Genomic DNA, 17697 nt, shown 5'->3' with positions numbered 1-17697 from the left:
AAAAGCTAAAATTTAGCCTTATGTTATTAGAGATGGTTCAATAAAAAATAATATTCTTGAGGGCTAAATTATAACCATGACCCCAATATAACTCTCCTTACTGAAGATGACCTCCGCTCATAAATTTGAGTTTCAATGAACATCCTGTAACATGTTCCTAATGATGCAATGATGCATAGACAATAACCGAACAACAATGTAGTAGGTATTAGGTAAGAGTCCTTTTTGAAGACGTAGTAGGTAATTAAGAGTCTTTAAGGTGTATAAACTCCAAAACCGAGTGGGGTGCTAATTAAAGTTAATTAGATTTTGAACAGTCTTGGCCATTCGAGTAAAAGTGTAAAACAAATTAACAAGAAACTTGACGCACATAAATTAATCTTGTACGTTGTCGAGTCTACGAATTTTTTGAAAATATATTGTGATCCCAATAAAAGAAAAACCAACGAATTTAATTGTGTTCCCTAATTTATTTGATGGATCTATTTGACTACCTAAAAATGAAATTCGCACATTATATATTACAATTCACACACCCCAACCCATTTTGAACTATAAAAATGTCCATATCTTAATCTCTTTGAATTGTGTAAAAAGGACATAAATGATATGCCCACGACCCATGAATGTGCAGATTGTAATTTAGGGCTTGGTACTTGGTAGTTTTATCATCCTAAAGTATTTGATTTTGACTTGTAATAATATCTTTAAGAAATTGATTTTAACTTGTAAGCGTTTGGGCGGTTTGGCAAAATGTGGAATGAAATGTAGCACAATGAATTGTGTTATTTATCTGTTTACAGAGTTGTTGATTGGCGTTGATACTAGCTGCAGAAACCTAACCGGTAAGTCCAGTATCACACACATATGTCACGAACTTGCACATGTTATTACTCAGTTGCCTAGTTGATCGTAAGCAAACACCTTATGTAGCACAATTTACCACAAATTTATTTATTTTTTCGATAAACATTAGCAATGGTAAGATCTTATTTTTCACACAGGGTATGCCTCAATAATGGACGGTATAAAGAAGGAATTTTGATGTTTTTGTAGCGAGGAAAGTCAGCTTGTTCCAAGATCCTCTTCCATTCACTCTCAGTCCTCTCCTTTCCACCTGAGGTGTGTGCAATCATTAGAAGATCAAACACCAAGCCTGTGTCGTCAAATATGCCATCACCATTTGGCTCCAGAATGACGTCCGCAATAATCACCTTGCCAGTTCTCTCAGGTATTGCCTTCCGACAGTTCTTCAATATCTTGACGCAATCGTTGTCACTCCAGTTGTGCATGACACTGAAAATTTCGTCCAAGATCGAGTAGCATTGTGTTAGTTCGATAATTAAACAGATACTTGTTCAAGAACCATTTTCGTAGTGATGCGTTTGAATTACCTTCATAAAAAATTGCATCAGCGGTTGGAATACTACCCTCATCAAACATGTCACCTCCAACATGCGACACCCTATGGTACACCGGCGCTGTTGCAACTACATGTGGTAGGTCAAAGTTGATGCCCTTAACGCTGGGATGCGCATTCACAATCTCTGCCACCGCGCTTCCAGTCCCACCACCAACATCCACCAGTGTTGCAGCATCATCAAACCCACCCTTATGTCCGGACAATATCGCTTTCATCGTAATCTTAGCAGTACACGCCATGTCATGTCGTCGTTGAACAATCGGTTGAACTCGGGGTTTTCATGGAAGAATTGTCATATATTGCGATCATGCACTTATGAGCCACCTTGCTTGACACTGTTAAACAACGACAAACGTGGCTCGTGGACCAATTGTGCCGATATTGTCTCAACTTAGTCACCTTACATGTGTTGGATTTTAATCACAAAAGGTCTCGGTACAATTGGATATTATCCACCTACTTATAATCTCTATTTTATTTGTCACTTCTTAGACGTGTGATCTCTTCTCTCCAACATTTCTCTTCACGTGCAACCTAATTTTTAAGTCTGCATGTGACAAATTAACATCCTACATAGTGAGACGAAATAAACTAAGGTCAAGTAATCAACGACACTTGGTAACAATCTAATCAGAAACCTTCTTATGACATGATAAATGAAACTCAACTCAGACCCATGACAAATTGACACTCAAATCGAGCCCACAACAGATTGAAGTCGCGACTAGAGAGGGACCCGTTATGATACCATGTTAAACAACAACAAACATGGCTCGTAGACCAACTGTGCCGATATTGTCCCAACTTAGCCATCTCACAAGTGTTGTGTTTTAATCATAAAAGACCTCGGTACAGTTGGGTATTATTCACCCACTTATAATTTCTATTTTATTTGTCACTTTTTAGACGTGAAATCTCTCATCTCAAACACGTCGCCTCACGTGCAATCTAATTTTTAGGTCTGCACATGACAGATTAACATCCCACATACTGGGACGAAATAAACTAAGGTCAAGTAACCAACGACACTTGGTGACAATCCAATTGGAAACCCTCATATGACATGATAATGGAACCCAACTCGGGCCCATGACAAAATATCACCTAACTCGGGGCCATGACAGATTGGAGGCGCGATTGGAGAAAGACATGCTCTGATACCATGTTAAACAACAACAAGCGTTGCCCGTGGACCAATTGTGCCGATACCGTCCCAACTTAGCCACCTTACAGGTGTTGGATTTTAATCACTAAAGGTCTCGATACAATTGGGTATTATCCACTCATTTATAATCTCTATTTTATTTGTCACTTTTTAGATGTGAGATCTCTCATCTACAACAGACACACTGGCTGAAACAGTGCCATGGAGCCATTAGAGTAGCATCATTCTCCATGAGGAGCATCGGAGCTAGCGTGAGCTCTGAGTCACGCAAGAGTCATCTCAACGAGCTAAGGGAGTCAATATGTAGAGTTTCCCCGGAATCTTCACCATCATGATGTGCAGTGAAGATTTTCCGGCGGACCAGCAACCGCATGATGCGCGAGAGGCATGTGATGTCAAGACCGGGTGAAGAAGAGTCGAAGGACGAGGCTATATCCGACAAGGGCAATGCACGACCATGAGAGTGTATGATATCTGGCATGCTGAGCTCCACGGCAGATTTCAAAGCCATGGAGTCAGCAAAGCCGAACATGTACTTCCACACATCTGCTTCAATTTTAAGTTTTCGATCTCTGTGGAAACAAGTATACGTTCTAACATTTATATAAAGAGAGGAATGGTGCCCTGAGCTAAGCCGCGCCCCCATATATTACTATCACCTAAAAAACTAAATTTAGTAATAATCAAAGAATGACATAATCAGATGAAATCCATAAAGTCACGTGAAGAGGACAATGCGCACTACAACAATATGGGGCAATTTCAACACTATGACCACATATAATGTGTTGTCATTAGAAGTGTTTCAATAAAGAAATGCCACATATCTTAAAAATAGCACTGCTAGGGCGCCACAATATGGTGCCAAATTTAGCGTAATAATCTTACGTGGCATGCCACGTCATCTAGCTATGTGAGTAATTAAAATAATTCTAAAATTTCATTTTAAACGAAAAGACCATCATATCCTTGTTAATCCAACGAATCTAAATTATTATAAAAAATATATTTACTATAAATACATTTGTTTCATATAATGATGGTAATAAAAGAAAATTTACATCTTTCTGACGCCCTATATGTCAAGGTCTTTTTCAAATTTAATATATACATGACTTTTCAATTTTATTTATATTTATGAATTATATTAAGGGCTATCATTAATTACTACAATTAACATTTATTCTCTATCAAATTATTAATTAAATTAAATAAATCTGAAAAATCTCTAACAAAATTATTTATGACAAAATAGTTTTATTTTAAAATATTTTTCACGCACACATGTCTATATTTTTCTCGGAATATTTTTTTGCACATGCACACGTACATATATACATATATGTATATATCAAGCATATTTTCATTAAAAAATGAATTTATTTACTACATTTTGAAAGCATTATCGTGATGAAAAAAATAAAAAAATCATGTAAAAAATATATTTATTTTAATTGCTAAAAAAGATCTGATTGTTTGATTAACAAAAATCTGATTGTCGTTTCATCTAAAAAAATATTTTATAATTATTTTAATTTCTAAAGTGACAAGTTGATGTGGGATGCCACATATGATTATGGTGCGAAATCTGGCACCATATTGTGATACCAAAACATTTTTCATCTAAAAAAATGTGGCTTTTTATACTATTATATAGGGTATAAGCCACATTTGTTGAGATATGTGACATTTTTTGTAAGGATTGTAACATCTCTAATGGCAACACATGATATGTGGTTATAGTGTTGCAATTGCCCTATATTGTAGTAGTGGCGGTTGATTGATTTTATAAAGTTAGTAATATTAAAATCTGCCACCCATATTATTGTTCTCTTTAGTTTGATTGAGGTAAGTACTTAATTTATTAGTTACACTAGAAAAAAGCGGGTGTTAACAAATAAGTGAAACGTAACGGTTTACTTCGCTGACTTACACATGCTAAACTTTTACTAGAATGGATTTTATTAGAATCGCTACCATTATAATTTATAAAAAAATGGTAATCATTATCATGCTTACATATAAGTAATGGTCTAAATATCGCTTATCGGGATCGTATCAGTCGAGGGGTAAAACGATATATCGCTTTCGTTGGATTTACTTATTTTCAATAAAATTTATAAGATTATACGTCAAACATGTACCAAATATATATATAAATTCTCAGATGCGGACGTCTGCACCGTCCGTACGGTGCGGATTCGGCGATTCCGGCCACCGACGAGGCGTAACGACGGCGGCGACCAGCACAACTGCACTCCCCTCCTCACGACGCTCCTATTTGTGCCAGCCGGAATCTCGAAATCTCTACACGGTGTCCAGAAATTTAAAATTTCGAGATCCCGGCTGGCCACGTCGGCGCTGCAGCTCCGACCGGCACATACATGAGCGCTAAGAGGAAGGGAGTGCAGTTGTGCTGGTCGGCACCGTCGTTGCGCGTCGCTGGTGGTCGAATCCGTACGGTGCGGACGTACGCAGCCGAGAAACTCTATATATATATATATATACACGTACGTAAATAATGAATATATATGCCAGCCGTAAATTATTCTATCTAACAAAAAATTAAGTACTATACAGCATATTGTATTTCGGTTGTACCTTCAATATCGTTTCTCACTTTACTGGTCGAAATTTTTTTTTTTTAGAAGATTTAGTGAAATTCACTTCCGAGTTCTCCATAAATGATAGGATTGAAGGAACGTTTGTCCCAAATCAAGGAAAATTATACCACGTACCGATCCCGCTGCCGTATACAAAGATCTCCGGCCACGTTGACGTTGAATTCCGGAAACAAAACTCATTCGAAAGTAGTACGTGGTCCTTGTCTTCAGCCTGAAACTTATATATCCATCGATCAATAACCATAAACGTAGCTATAAACACTTGTCAAGCAATGGCATCAATCTGATTTAACAAGCTATATCTATAAATACTCCTCTCTGATATCAACAATTCATCAAAGAAAATTTGAGTTTCAATCAGCCTCCTAAAACTATCCTCTTGTTGTTTGTGTAAGAGAAAGACAAACAGATCAGAATGGACAACTCCCAAAATGCAAGCTACCAAGCTGGCCAGACCAAGGGCCAGGCTCAGGTGAGGATCTATATTATAATCAAACTTCATGGTTAAACTGGTGCTGGCATGGTGATTAAGCTTTGTTGTTTCGACCATATTATTGTTTGATGTAGGAGAAGGCCAGCAACTTGATGGACTCTGCAAGCAATGCTGCCCAATCTGCCAAGGAATCAGTTCAAAATGTATGGTGAATCGAACCATTTTATTTATTCATATATTCAGCTATCAAGTTCTACATATTCATACTCAGTTTGTTATTCTCACTCCAGAACTACTTATCATTATATAAAGTATTCGTATCAGTCCCAAACTATAAGTAACTTTTAATATCGCTAATTTATTGAATTATTGTGTTACAGGCTGGTCAGCAAATGCAGCAAAAGGCACAAGGAGCTGCTGATTCAGTCAGGAATGCAATGGGAGGCAACAAATGAAGCTGATCGATGAAGAATCTCGATCATCATGCCTTTTTGTTTTGTTTCTTACATTTCTAATTTCCACATTGATTTTTGTTCTTGAGTTTGTACCTTTCTTCTGAATTGCAACTTTGCAAGAAGAAAAGTTTCCCCGCTTGTGTGTTATAAATTGCTACTCAGAGAGCATGAATAGCCAATAATATCAATGAGTTAATTTATATTCAGAATTGATGGATGTTTGATATCTCACCGGTAGCATTGAGTTTAATTGGATTGTTGTCGGATGATCGATACTTTAATTTGATTACTTTCCTAACGGTTGACAAATGATACTTTCCACAACGATTGCAAATTATATATCTGTCAAACAAACAAAGATATAGATTGAAAGTTGTTTGTCAACATGCATGGAATGATGGATTACCTACCTTCAGAATCCTTCTATATATTTCTTTTTACTAGCTGATGATCACCAGGATCAAGACCACTAAATCAATCAATTAAGAAACCAATTAGGCATGCACACTCGTTCTAAATATGGAAGTGGAAGTGTGTAGAGCTGGCTTATATTTTGGGATTCGCCAAGGATGGTCGGATATTGACGTTGAGAGTGATTCGGCCATTTTAATTGCTGCTCTGAATAGGGAGACAAAAGATTATTCGGAGGTAAGTCGGGTTGTTTGATGATTGTAAAAGTTATTTATTGCATTTCAGTCTATCAGAGTTAGACATATCTACCGTGAAGCAAACGGTGTAACTGATAGGTTAGCGCATCTTGCTTGCATATCTCATATTGATACTGTTTGGATATGAGAAACTCATGTTATCATTCAGAATGTTTTCTACGAGGATTTATCACGTTCTGTTGATGTAGCACGAGATTTAGGTTCTATGATGTCTCCCCGTTGTAAAATTTATATTATGTCTTAATAAATGAAACCGGGCGTGGGATGTGCCTCTCAGCTAAATTGGGTTCCAAATCCCTTTCAAAAAAAGAAAAAGAAAATAAGAAACCCCTTCTTAGACCATGAGTTAGTACATAGGATAAATAAGTAGTGTAAAATAAGAAAGAATCATATAACATTCAGACCTAGATTCTTAATCGATATCGTGTAGCAGATCAATTAGTAAAACGCATGTCCAAGTGGGAATTTTGTTTTGGCGTTAATCTAGTGGGAATTATTTTAGACTGTATATGATCATCTACTTACGTACGGCCTAATGCACAGTTGATGAGAAAGATGAATAATTGGGAAGCTCTTTTCAGACAGCAGGCTTCAGCATCTTCATGTTATAGCTAAAGGGTTCACATCTGTCCGGCCGAGTTGACAGAGTGCCGGCGAAAAACGCCGGAGTAGAGTTCTGTAGTCTGTTTTAGCCTTGTTTTCTTTCCAAGTGATGAACTGGGGCTTAGTGGGCTAGGCAGAACCACTGCGCGTGGGCTTCGCATTTTGGGCCGATCCACCTTAAAATATAATAAAACAAAAACTAAATACTTATATAAAAAGACTTTAATTTGCTTGATGTTGCTTTAATCAATCCTCTACTTTCAAGTTTGAAACTTTTATGCAGACATATAGAGGTAGCCAATCTCTCTGTTATCGATCAGCATGTTCTGAAACCACAGACTCAGTTCCAAAAGCGACTCTCTTTGTTTCTGGGTCCAAAAGAATTGCCAACTGAAGCTGTTTTGAGGTAGAACATTTCGTTACTTATTTACTCTTACATCAAGAATGTTATGTCATCTCAGTAACTCTTAGTTTGATTTGCATGCACAAATGTATTGTTTAGTATTCGAGATTCCTTCATCAGGGATTCAGGGTCATTGTTTTATTATCAGTTTTGGTTAAAAGATTGGAGCTTTTTTGGTTGGAAATGGTGTTAATCATAGCTGTTTGATTATACTTGTTTTATAATTACTTGGGTTTCTGTTCTAGTGTTCTTGTCTTTACAAGTAGGAACTGGGGAAATCACTTTTGACTGTTACTATGTGAGGGTGCAAGACTTGATGAATTTCTATTTTAATTTTGAATGTAGCAATTGGTAGCATCATAGAAGTTGTTTTTTTGAACCATTACTCTGATATATAAAATTTCTCATTCAATCAATTTAACAATATTTCTGCTGATTTTGTCGTAAGTGTAAAGATGGCTGAAATGATAATAGCGCTTCTTCTTCTTTTATTTGATTGCAGGTTTTGGGATGCTGTAGTGACTCTATTTTGAGGTTGTATTGCAACGAGAGCAGGAGACCTACAAACACATAAGATTCATTTTCGTGATAGCCCAGATACATGGGGGATCTCCAGCAGCCAAAAAGAAGAGTGGCATTTGTGTTGATTGATGGTGTGGGGGATGTGTCAATTCCAAAGTTGGGATTTAAGACTCCTCTTCAGGCGGCCAAAGTGTCAAATTTGGATGCCATAGCATCTGCTGGAGTTAATGGTCTAATGGACCCTGTTGAAGTTGGTCTGGGTTGTGGAAGTGACACAGCTCACCTTTCTCTGATGGGTTACAACCCTAGGGTATACTACAGGGGCCGTGGTGCTTTTGAGTCCATGGGAGCAGGATTGGCAATGTCACCTGGTGACATTGCATTTAAGGCGAGTCTCTATTTGTTCATCTCATTTCTTCATAAAATGGTAGCATCTTATATATTGGTTGCAACATGATCCTGGACGAGCGGTTTAAATTGTTGCATTGCCAATTTTCCATAAAGATACAGTTCATCATTAAGTCCATTCATTATACATAAGGCACAGAAGCCATGAGGTCTAATGGATGTGGTCCTGCATCAACTTATTAAAATAGGGCAGTCAGTTCAGAACAATGTATCTTGCTATCAACGCTATCCTTCACATTATGTTCAATCTGCATTCCAGGGGTTTTCCAAAAAATAATGATTGCAAACTATTATTCTACAGTCAAATTTTGCAACTTTGGATGAAAAATCTGGAATAGTCATCAGTAGGAGGGCTGACAGACATTTTGAAAAAGAAGGACCCATACTGTGTGCAGCACTAGATGGATTGAAGTTGCCGTCTTTTCCCGAATATGAAGTCAGAGTCAGGTGCAAGTGCAAATGTTTATTGTAACTGATGTAACAGGCTTCTTATTTGATATGCATGTATTGTATCTGAGTGGTTGATCAACCCTACCTCCTGTATGCAGAAAGTTGAAAATTATCAAAAGTTTGTTCAATTTATTTCAAAAAGAAATTGTGAAATATTGATCAGCTTTCAAGGTGACTAACCTGGGAACCTCTAGCGTTATAAAGTTCTGACTGTTTTCAGTTCTTAAGAGCACGCTATCTGTCCATCACTTGCAAGTACTTTCAAATACTGAACTATTTGAAATGCTCATTTGCTGCAGGTATGCAACAGAACATAGATGTGGAGTGGTTGTAAAAGGACCAAGTTTAAGTGGAAACATATCAGGAACAGACCCGCTGAAGGACAACCGTTTAATTTTGCAAGCTGAAGCTCTAGATGGTAGTGATGTGGCACGGCATACAGCTAAAGTAGTTAATGAATTATCAAAAGAAATATCAAAGATTCTCATTGCGCATCCACTGAATGCAAAGCGGGCATCTGAAGGGAAGAATATAGCTAATGTTGTCCTTTTACGTGGTTGTGGTATCCGGATTGAGGTCAGTTATCTCAAACATACTTGTCATTTGTATTGCATCTTGTTGAACTCATTACTCAGCAATGCAATCATCAAAGTCCTTGCATATAACAGCTTTTCATGCTATTATTTAGTGGGTCAAACCGCCACCATGTGTAGGAACACTCCTCCTCTGGAACATCTTATGTTTCTGTACTTGGCCTACTCTGAGTATTATCATACATCATAATCCTGAAGTGTCTACTCTCATGATATATAAGTTCTGGATTCTGGTTGTTTAGCTATGATCTTCTTCATTATGTGCCCATAAATAATGTTCTGAGCTGAACAACTGGTGGAGATCAGTGGTTATAATTTTTTGTTGGAAGCTTGGTAGGCAATGCTTGAACTTCCCACAACTTGTCTATTTGGAAATGCTCCTGAAAGTGCTATACATAATTATAAGAATGTCAAGTTCAATAGGAATATTTAAAAGCCTAAGATATCTCCCATTCAAGGATATCCTTAGGCATATGAGCAATTTTGGCCTTACAAGATCTCAACCCTCTTGTGATGATTTACATTTAGTGTTCATATTTTTGATATGGATTAATAGCACAACCCTTTTGATATGTATGTAATTTTTATAAGTCTTATTTTTCTAAAATACTACATATTTTAGGTGCTTCCATTTGCAAAGATACATGGATTATGGCCTTGCATGGTAGCTCCAACAAAAATCATTGCTGGATTGGGCTTATCTCTTGGCATTGATATCCTGGAAGCTCCTGGAGCAACTGGAGACTACATAACACTTCTTACTTCCAAAGCAACTGCAATAGCCAAGGCACTCTCAGCTCCTCTGCAGTCTTGCCCCAATGTGTTTGTACCAGGGGAAGATGAACACAAACCAGGCCGATCAGATGGCTATGATTTTGGGTTCCTCCACATAAAGGTCATATTTAAGCTTAGACGCTTTAATTTTCTGCCTCATCAGTCGTTACTGTGCAATTGTAAAACTCTTCATATATGTTCTCACTGAAGCATACACATCTTTGTTAATCTAGTTTCCTGAAATGAAAGAAGTTGATGGTGACATAGCAATTGCTTGCTAGTAAAATTTAACGTTTGATGCTGCACTTGGTTCCGTAGTTGTTGGTTCTTGATAAGGATATATATATATGTCCTCACTGAAGCATACACATCTTTGTTAATCTAGTTTCCTGAAATGAAAGAAGTTGATGGTGACATAGCAATTGCTTGCCAGTAAACTTTATTTATGTCATCACTTTAATATACGGTGATTCATACTGAGAGAGATTGTTTTGGGATTTGATAAGTGGTAAAGAAATCTCTTTTTGTTTGTTTTGCAGGCGATAGATGATGCAGGCCATGATAAGGCAACCATTTTCAAAGTCAAAGGATTAGAAGCTGTTGATCGAGCTATAGGGCAGCTGGCCAGGCTCCTTTGGGAGACTGAATCAACTGGAAAATTTCAGTACTTTCTATGTGTTACAGGAGACCACTCGACCCCAGTTGAATACGGGGACCACAGCTTTGAGCCAGTTCCATTCACAATATGATCATTAAATGATTTTGTGGGTGCTGTAGGCGTGGAAACGATTTTGGGTTGTTCACTTGATTCATTTCCTCTTCCAACCGTAAAAGAGGGTGAATATCCAACAATGCATGCGGAGATGGAACACGATCCCACTGGACAGACTCGAGCTTTCAGTGGCGATTCAGTTTGTGAGTTCAATGAGATAGCGGCAGCAAGGGGATGTCTTGGACGTTTTCCTGGCGGTGAAATGATGGGAGTAATAAAGAATTTCCTGGAGCTAGAAGCATGAGCTGCTCAAGTTGAAAATGTTGCTGCCACCACTGGGTATGTTCCCCAATAATGAATATGGCTACAATTCAATGATATGTTGTGAAGTTTTGAAATCCTGTAAGAAAACAAGAGAATTAATAAGTATCATGCCAAAAGGTTTTCCTTATTAGCCGTTTTCATATCTTTTGACTATTTCTGGAGTCTAATCGCTCCTCTCCTGATACACTATCACTCTTTACATCAACTAGGTATGTGCAGGAGGTGTTTAAATCAAATTTTTCTGACTGAACACGGTTGGATGGGTTAAGAGGGCACTAAAGTGATTGCTAGAAGCTTAAAATCAGATGCAGAAAACAGGTTAGAGCTAACTGGGTTTGTACTTTCTAAGTGGATGATTCCAGTGAATTTTCAGTTCTTTATGCAGCAACTGAAGGATCGTTTGATAGACTGAAGGAGCAAATATTTAGTGAGCAACCTTTAAAACAAGATTTAAATGGAAGAAACTGCAAGTATGATAGTACTTAACAAAGTTGAATTATGCGCAACTTACTAGGTAAGCTAGATCCTTGTACAATTTACAAACAAATAACCACCAAACTAAGCTTGCTTGCCGGGGTCATGCTGTGGAAGTGTAGGAACTGGTGTAGGCCACCATGGAAGCACATATTGGTAAATTATACCAGAAAGAGGCTTCACACCCATCTCTGACCAGCGTCCTGTACCAACATTGTACTTGACAATGTCATCATCTACGCGTAGATAAGCTACATCCAAATCATCCCAGTCGAAAGCTATAAACCCGTCGAAACCGTCGTAAATTTCATTCTCCGGAAGGATGTAATTGTCCAGCAAATAAAGCTTAATGTCTCTCAAACCCAATATTCGAGTTCTATCAACCACCATTTGATGGAGTACTTGTTCTTTCAACTCGAAAACAAACACCTTAGGCTCAATGTGATCATTGTCAATCAAATGTAGGCTCACACAGCCTCTGTAGATAACAACGAAACGATGATCTGTTAGAAACCGGTTAATGTCTACGATTAGCGACTGGTCGAAATCAATCACATGAAATTGGTAATGATCGATCATATTCTCACTACTAGTACTAATGATGTTGTTGGTCCTGAACATATCCAACCCTATTAACCGAGTCCTAGTTGACCAATATAGGATTCCATTGCTGACAAAGGCAGAAAAATTCAAATACCAAATTGCGCCCGCCGGAAAGCCACGTGGACATGATGCAGCCGACTGTGTCCATTCACCGGTGTCACCAGAGAAGACCTGAATCTGGATTTTGACACAATCTTGAGACATGTCTTCATTATCATAATAATAAGACCTGAAAAGTCTCACAACCTTGCACCTGTACTCGGCATTCGTATTAGCTAGCTTCGAGTTCAAGTCTTTATGCTGAGCTTTGTGATCTTCGTAGTAGGGTTCGCAGATGAACCCTACGGCTAATCTCGGGTGGCAACTACCAGGGGTGGGAAGAAGATTAACAACTTGCATGGTGCGTGGATTACATATAAAGAAATCAAGGCGACCATCTTTCTCTTCCGAGCACAGAACTAAGTCATTGCATGTGGCCTCAATTGTTGATCTTTGTTTCAAGCTCAAGAAACTCCTTAGTCTTTCAAACACCTTTGTAGTAAAGAGTTCATCCCCATAGCTGTCCACCAGAGAATGAACTATAGGGGTTCTCCTATCACTTTGGATCCGTAGAAAGTGACCAATAAACGAAGGATCCGAGATGAGAGTGCACCAACGTTTGGACACACACTTGCATTGAGAAACAGAATTATGTGAAGGAAGTCGACAAAGGATCTCAATCATTGTTTCATTAGGGAGATCATCAATATTTCTGTTCATTGAAATCAATGATGGTCTTCTTGCTCCTGCTGATGAATCCTTTGAACGTCTCGAGTGGTCTGATATTGCTAACCTGGAGGTTTCTTCCTCGGAACTGCTAGCATGACACAAAATATTTAGGTCAGCCATAGCTGATGAATCTGATTGAGGTGCGAGAAGGAATGTAAATATAACTATGGTCTACTTCTACCACAGTTGACGCAGTGGAAGTATGGATGGTTTACACTAGATAAACCCGAATGATAATATAGAGATCTCAAGCGAAGAACCCTAAAGATAAGTGTTGGAATCCACTAGAAAATAAGAAAAAACTCTTCTTATTTAATTGAATAATAATAAAATATGTCCGTTTAAGTATGTTTAAATAATGTTAAAACAAACCCTAGGAAAAATAACAATCAAGTCCTAAAAGCCTAAGGAATAAAACAAAATAAATCCAAAACAAACTAAAAAACATAAATTCTAGAAATATATAAACTGTTGTTTTGAGGCCTTAAACGAACTCGAAAGCCCGAAAAAGTCCACACGTCATGGCGATGCCCCCATGACGAGTTTAATTCCTGACACTCACAAATGCCAAATCTGCAACTCACAAAACTGTAACTTTAATTACAGTTCTGCCACTGATCGCCATATTTGCCACAAACTTGATTTTACCTTGTTGCGATCGATCAACTCCTCAATCTCCTCCGACATATGCTCTACATCAACATTTGTTCCTCCTAAGTTGATCTCAGATAGGAATTGATTTCCCAAAGAGTTCATATATCCTATATATATTTTCACCGATAAAACATCGAGTTCTTCCCGGACTCGCTCTTCCATTCATCATCCCAATTCTGTTAGATTATTCATTATTTGATTTCTATCGTCTAGTATTGTGGAGGATGAAGGTTCCTATCCAGCTAGCCTATACTATATGGTTAGGAGTATACAAAATTTTGACAGAAATCACGACTTTATGACAAGATTAAATGTTTTTGGTCTGCATTATCCACTGCCACTGCCACTGCTACTACTACTTACAGATTCACAGGTTCCTGTAAGAAGTGAAAGCTATCTTCCAACTTCAAAATATATGTGCGCCCTTTTTAGAAGACGATAGTCTAAAGTGGAGAGTTGCATGTAAAATATGGCACAAGAAGTGGAAGATAAAGCTTCTTTATTTCACTTTAGTTTTGCTTTATTTTGCATTATCGAAATTGCCTCATCAAACACCAACTTCTTTTCTTAATTCATAAGAAAAATAATATGATTACACCCTCCTTCCTCCCTCACAATAATTGCAGACCACACCAGCACCAAAACAGTAAGAACTAGAAAGATGTATGTGACCAAACCTCTCTCCATGTACCGGAAATTTCCAAACACCCTTTCTATCCGGCCACCAGATGCTCCTTATTCCGGTCATTTAGTAATTACAGATGAAGAAGCAGAAGCACAAGACTCATGTTGTTGGGGTATCTTCAAGAGTGAACAGATTAAGCAACTGCCATTTCCACAGGACAAGATACTCACCGTTGTTTATGCATCTGATTACCAAGAAGCAACCACAACCAAAGTTTGGTTCATTCCGGTTCTTGATCAGCCTCTAACTTCTAATTGCTACTATGTTATCAAAGCAAATGGAAGACACAAAGGGTATGCTCGTATTATAGTTGTATATGATCATAAACTTTTTTCATGCTCATTTTTTAGTAGTACATGTCTCTGCAGGAAAGCATGCAGATGTTCAAAAGAGAGGGACATAATGAACTGTTGCTTCAGAGACTTCTTGAGGGACAAGAAACCAGCACTTTTGAATCTCAGAAACATATACCAACAAGTAAAGATTCATCGTCACCAAGGAGGTGGTTTCTTCGCAGAGTCTGTAGCTCCTGATGGTGTTCCTCCGAAATTTCTAAGAAAAAAAGGATGGGAAATCCGCAGCTCAAGTTTGTACCGATGGCAGTTAAGTGATGCCTCAGGTCTTGATGCTTCCCTCCGATCAAGCTTCCCTGACTTCAGCTTCCCCATCTTTAAGAAACGTTCGGCTTCTAATGTTGTGGGGAAATGGTACAGTCCCTTTGTGTTTGTGAGAGAGACAGCAACCATTAGACGCCAGATGAAGAAGTCGAAATTCTACAGGATATCTCTCGAGCAGTGGTGGGAAGAGATATACTCTTGTGGGAATACTAGCAACCAAGGCAACGTTGTGAATGTGGATGTAAATGTGCAAAGGGAGGTGGCTCTGGTATCGGCCGTGGAAGCTGTCAAGGACGATAGGAATGGTCGTACTGGGTTCTCCTGGTTCAAGGCTTATAATCCAAATAGCCGAAAACTTGTCACCGTCGGTTTGAGTTCAGCTATTATTCAGAACATGAAATGGGTTCTAGAGGCAGGAGGGTGGGTTACTGGGAACGAGAAAGACACAAGGGTTCAGAAGGTGGACGAGATCACAGACGGGTGGAGAAAGTTCGGCTGTTACGTTTTGGTGGAGAGTTTCAAATTCAGAAGAATGGACGGAAGCTTGGTACTGAGACGTGATTTTAGGCACACTAATAACATCCAATGTAAATGGGAATAAGATATTCTGAATGGTCATTCTGGGTACAAATCTGACTCATTCCTCCATATCAAACACAATTTCATATAGCATAGCCGCATAGGTGACTTACTAACATGGCTAAAAGAGAGATTGCTCTTATTTTTCGGTTTAGAGAAGGTTTAGAAAAACTTCGACAGAAATTTAGGGAACACAAACTCACAATATGATTAAGATAAACAGAAATTGTCATACATTCATAGATCAGGTTCATAGTGCATCACACAGTAGCCTTAAAAGTACAATTTAAACAGAAAACTAGGATAACAAACTTGGACAATATAGGATCCAAATAACATGTTCATGAAAGGGGCAGACTATGCAGACTTGAGTTTCTGCAGCTCAGAAACCGTGAATTTTGATGTTATCCTTCTTCACAATGCCAGCCTGCAGAAGGAAAACAGATTAGCCAACAGGTCCAGCTGGATTTGGAAAATCAAGCAGTTTCCACAATATTGCAGTCCGAAAGCATAACATCCAGCTGTCCAGCTCGGCTAGAGCATTAGGGAGGTGGGTAATTACCTGAACTAGGAAGGCAGACACGTTCTTTCGCTGATCGCCTTGAAGTTGAATCACCTGCAAAGAGCAATCACACATGACACTTGAAGAGTGTAAATATAGACAATGAAATTAAGTTTCACAATACTAAACAGTTCAACATGTACCTGTCCCTGTTCTGGGTCCTGGACAACAGTACCATTGCAGCAAAATTCCTTCTTAAGGTCCTTGAGAATCTTGTTGTAGCTAAATTCCTTCTTCAGTCCCTGCACTGTTGTCAGGCTTTTCCTACCATTCCGTTGCTGTATGCGAATGTGCACGTATTCTTTTGTTCCAGCACCCGAGTCCTCAGCATTTGCCTCAGCAAACGGATCTGGATCCAAAAAATCAGTATTTCAGTCAGAACACTCATTAGAAGGAAGAAAGTACATGTAATGGCAAATTAGAATCATCAAACTACATGCAATTAAAAATGAATATAACACACAAAGCACACAGCAATCCGTACCAACTGTTTTCATGTGCGATTAGCAAGTATAACAACCAAACCATTGTATAAAACGTAGCAACAAACAATTATTCACCAAATAAATCAAAGCAAATTAACGCATCCAATGCATTTAATCACATGCATCACAGCAATCACAAGTGTCTGCTCCAATTTAGCTATAAAACATCAAATAAAACCCCGAAAATCGATAACATTAGAAAGACAAGTAAAGCATACCAAAGGCGGAAGGAATCTGGACGTCGAGATCAGACATGAAACTTGGTAATGAACTAACAGGCCCGGACAAATCCCTCTTCTCAGATCTGCATCATCAAACATCACAAAACCTAAATCATCTTGCTCAATTTCAACATCAAAACCTCATCTCAATATTCAAGATTCTAATTCATCGAAAACAAATATAAACATAAACAATTCCACAATCAAGATCTTAAATTTCACGAATCTAGAATCGAAACCCTAAAAACTGTGATTCGAATCAAGAAACCCCCAAATCGGAGAGCAAAAAATCCCTAGAAATTGTCGGAATCAAAACCGCAGGCTGAGATTAACCTGATCAGATGATTTCGGGCTTCGGAGATCGGCCGGACGGTGACGGTGGCGGTGGTTTTCCTGCTCTTCTCTCTCTTCAAATAGAAACCTTCTGGGAATTTTGGGCTGGAAAATTTATGATGATTTATATAAAGGTGCGGACTTGGGATTAGGTCGGTG

The 17697-nt window shown here is 38.3% G+C and overlaps 4 protein-coding genes and 1 pseudogene across 4 annotated transcripts; 3 read left to right on the top strand and 2 right to left on the bottom strand.

Moving 5' to 3' along the window:
* Positions 1-996: 996 nt before the first annotated feature.
* Positions 997-3144, bottom strand: LOC126798424 (xanthohumol 4-O-methyltransferase-like; annotated as a pseudogene).
* Positions 3145-5596: 2452 nt separating this feature from the next.
* LOC126798425 (stress-induced protein KIN2-like) lies at positions 5597-6162 on the top strand. The gene is made up of 3 exons (XM_050525386.1): positions 5597-5684; positions 5780-5848; positions 6026-6162. Exons 1-3 carry the CDS (start codon positions 5628-5630, stop codon positions 6098-6100), a joined length of 201 nt encoding a protein of 66 aa, XP_050381343.1. The 5' UTR covers positions 5597-5627; the 3' UTR covers positions 6101-6162.
* Positions 6163-7641: 1479 nt separating this feature from the next.
* Positions 7642-11710, top strand: LOC126798607 (uncharacterized). The gene is made up of 6 exons (XM_050525617.1): positions 7642-7777; positions 8277-8684; positions 9006-9151; positions 9454-9730; positions 10370-10642; positions 11061-11710. Exons 2-6 carry the CDS (start codon positions 8376-8378, stop codon positions 11268-11270), a joined length of 1215 nt encoding a protein of 404 aa, XP_050381574.1. The 5' UTR covers positions 7642-7777; positions 8277-8375; the 3' UTR covers positions 11271-11710.
* Positions 11711-14695: 2985 nt separating this feature from the next.
* On the top strand, positions 14696-15998 carry LOC126797501 (uncharacterized). Its single transcript, XM_050524126.1, has 2 exons — positions 14696-15034; positions 15110-15998. The coding sequence occupies exons 1-2, from the start codon at positions 14718-14720 to the stop codon at positions 15957-15959; spliced, it is 1167 nt and encodes a 388-aa protein (XP_050380083.1). The 5' UTR covers positions 14696-14717; the 3' UTR covers positions 15960-15998.
* Positions 15999-16120: 122 nt separating this feature from the next.
* Positions 16121-17626, bottom strand: LOC126797502 (protein translation factor SUI1 homolog 2). The gene is made up of 5 exons (XM_050524127.1): positions 17539-17626; positions 17203-17288; positions 16643-16848; positions 16500-16553; positions 16121-16364 (listed from the first exon to the last, which is right to left on the bottom strand). Exons 2-5 carry the CDS (start codon positions 17237-17239, stop codon positions 16320-16322), a joined length of 342 nt encoding a protein of 113 aa, XP_050380084.1. The 5' UTR covers positions 17240-17288; positions 17539-17626; the 3' UTR covers positions 16121-16319.
* Positions 17627-17697: the final 71 nt, after the last annotated feature.

Source organism: Argentina anserina, chromosome 6 (assembly GCF_933775445.1).
Source record: "Argentina anserina chromosome 6, drPotAnse1.1, whole genome shotgun sequence".
Taxonomy (NCBI): domain Eukaryota; kingdom Viridiplantae; phylum Streptophyta; class Magnoliopsida; order Rosales; family Rosaceae; genus Argentina; species Argentina anserina.
This window is presented reverse-complemented; position numbering and strand designations above follow the sequence as displayed.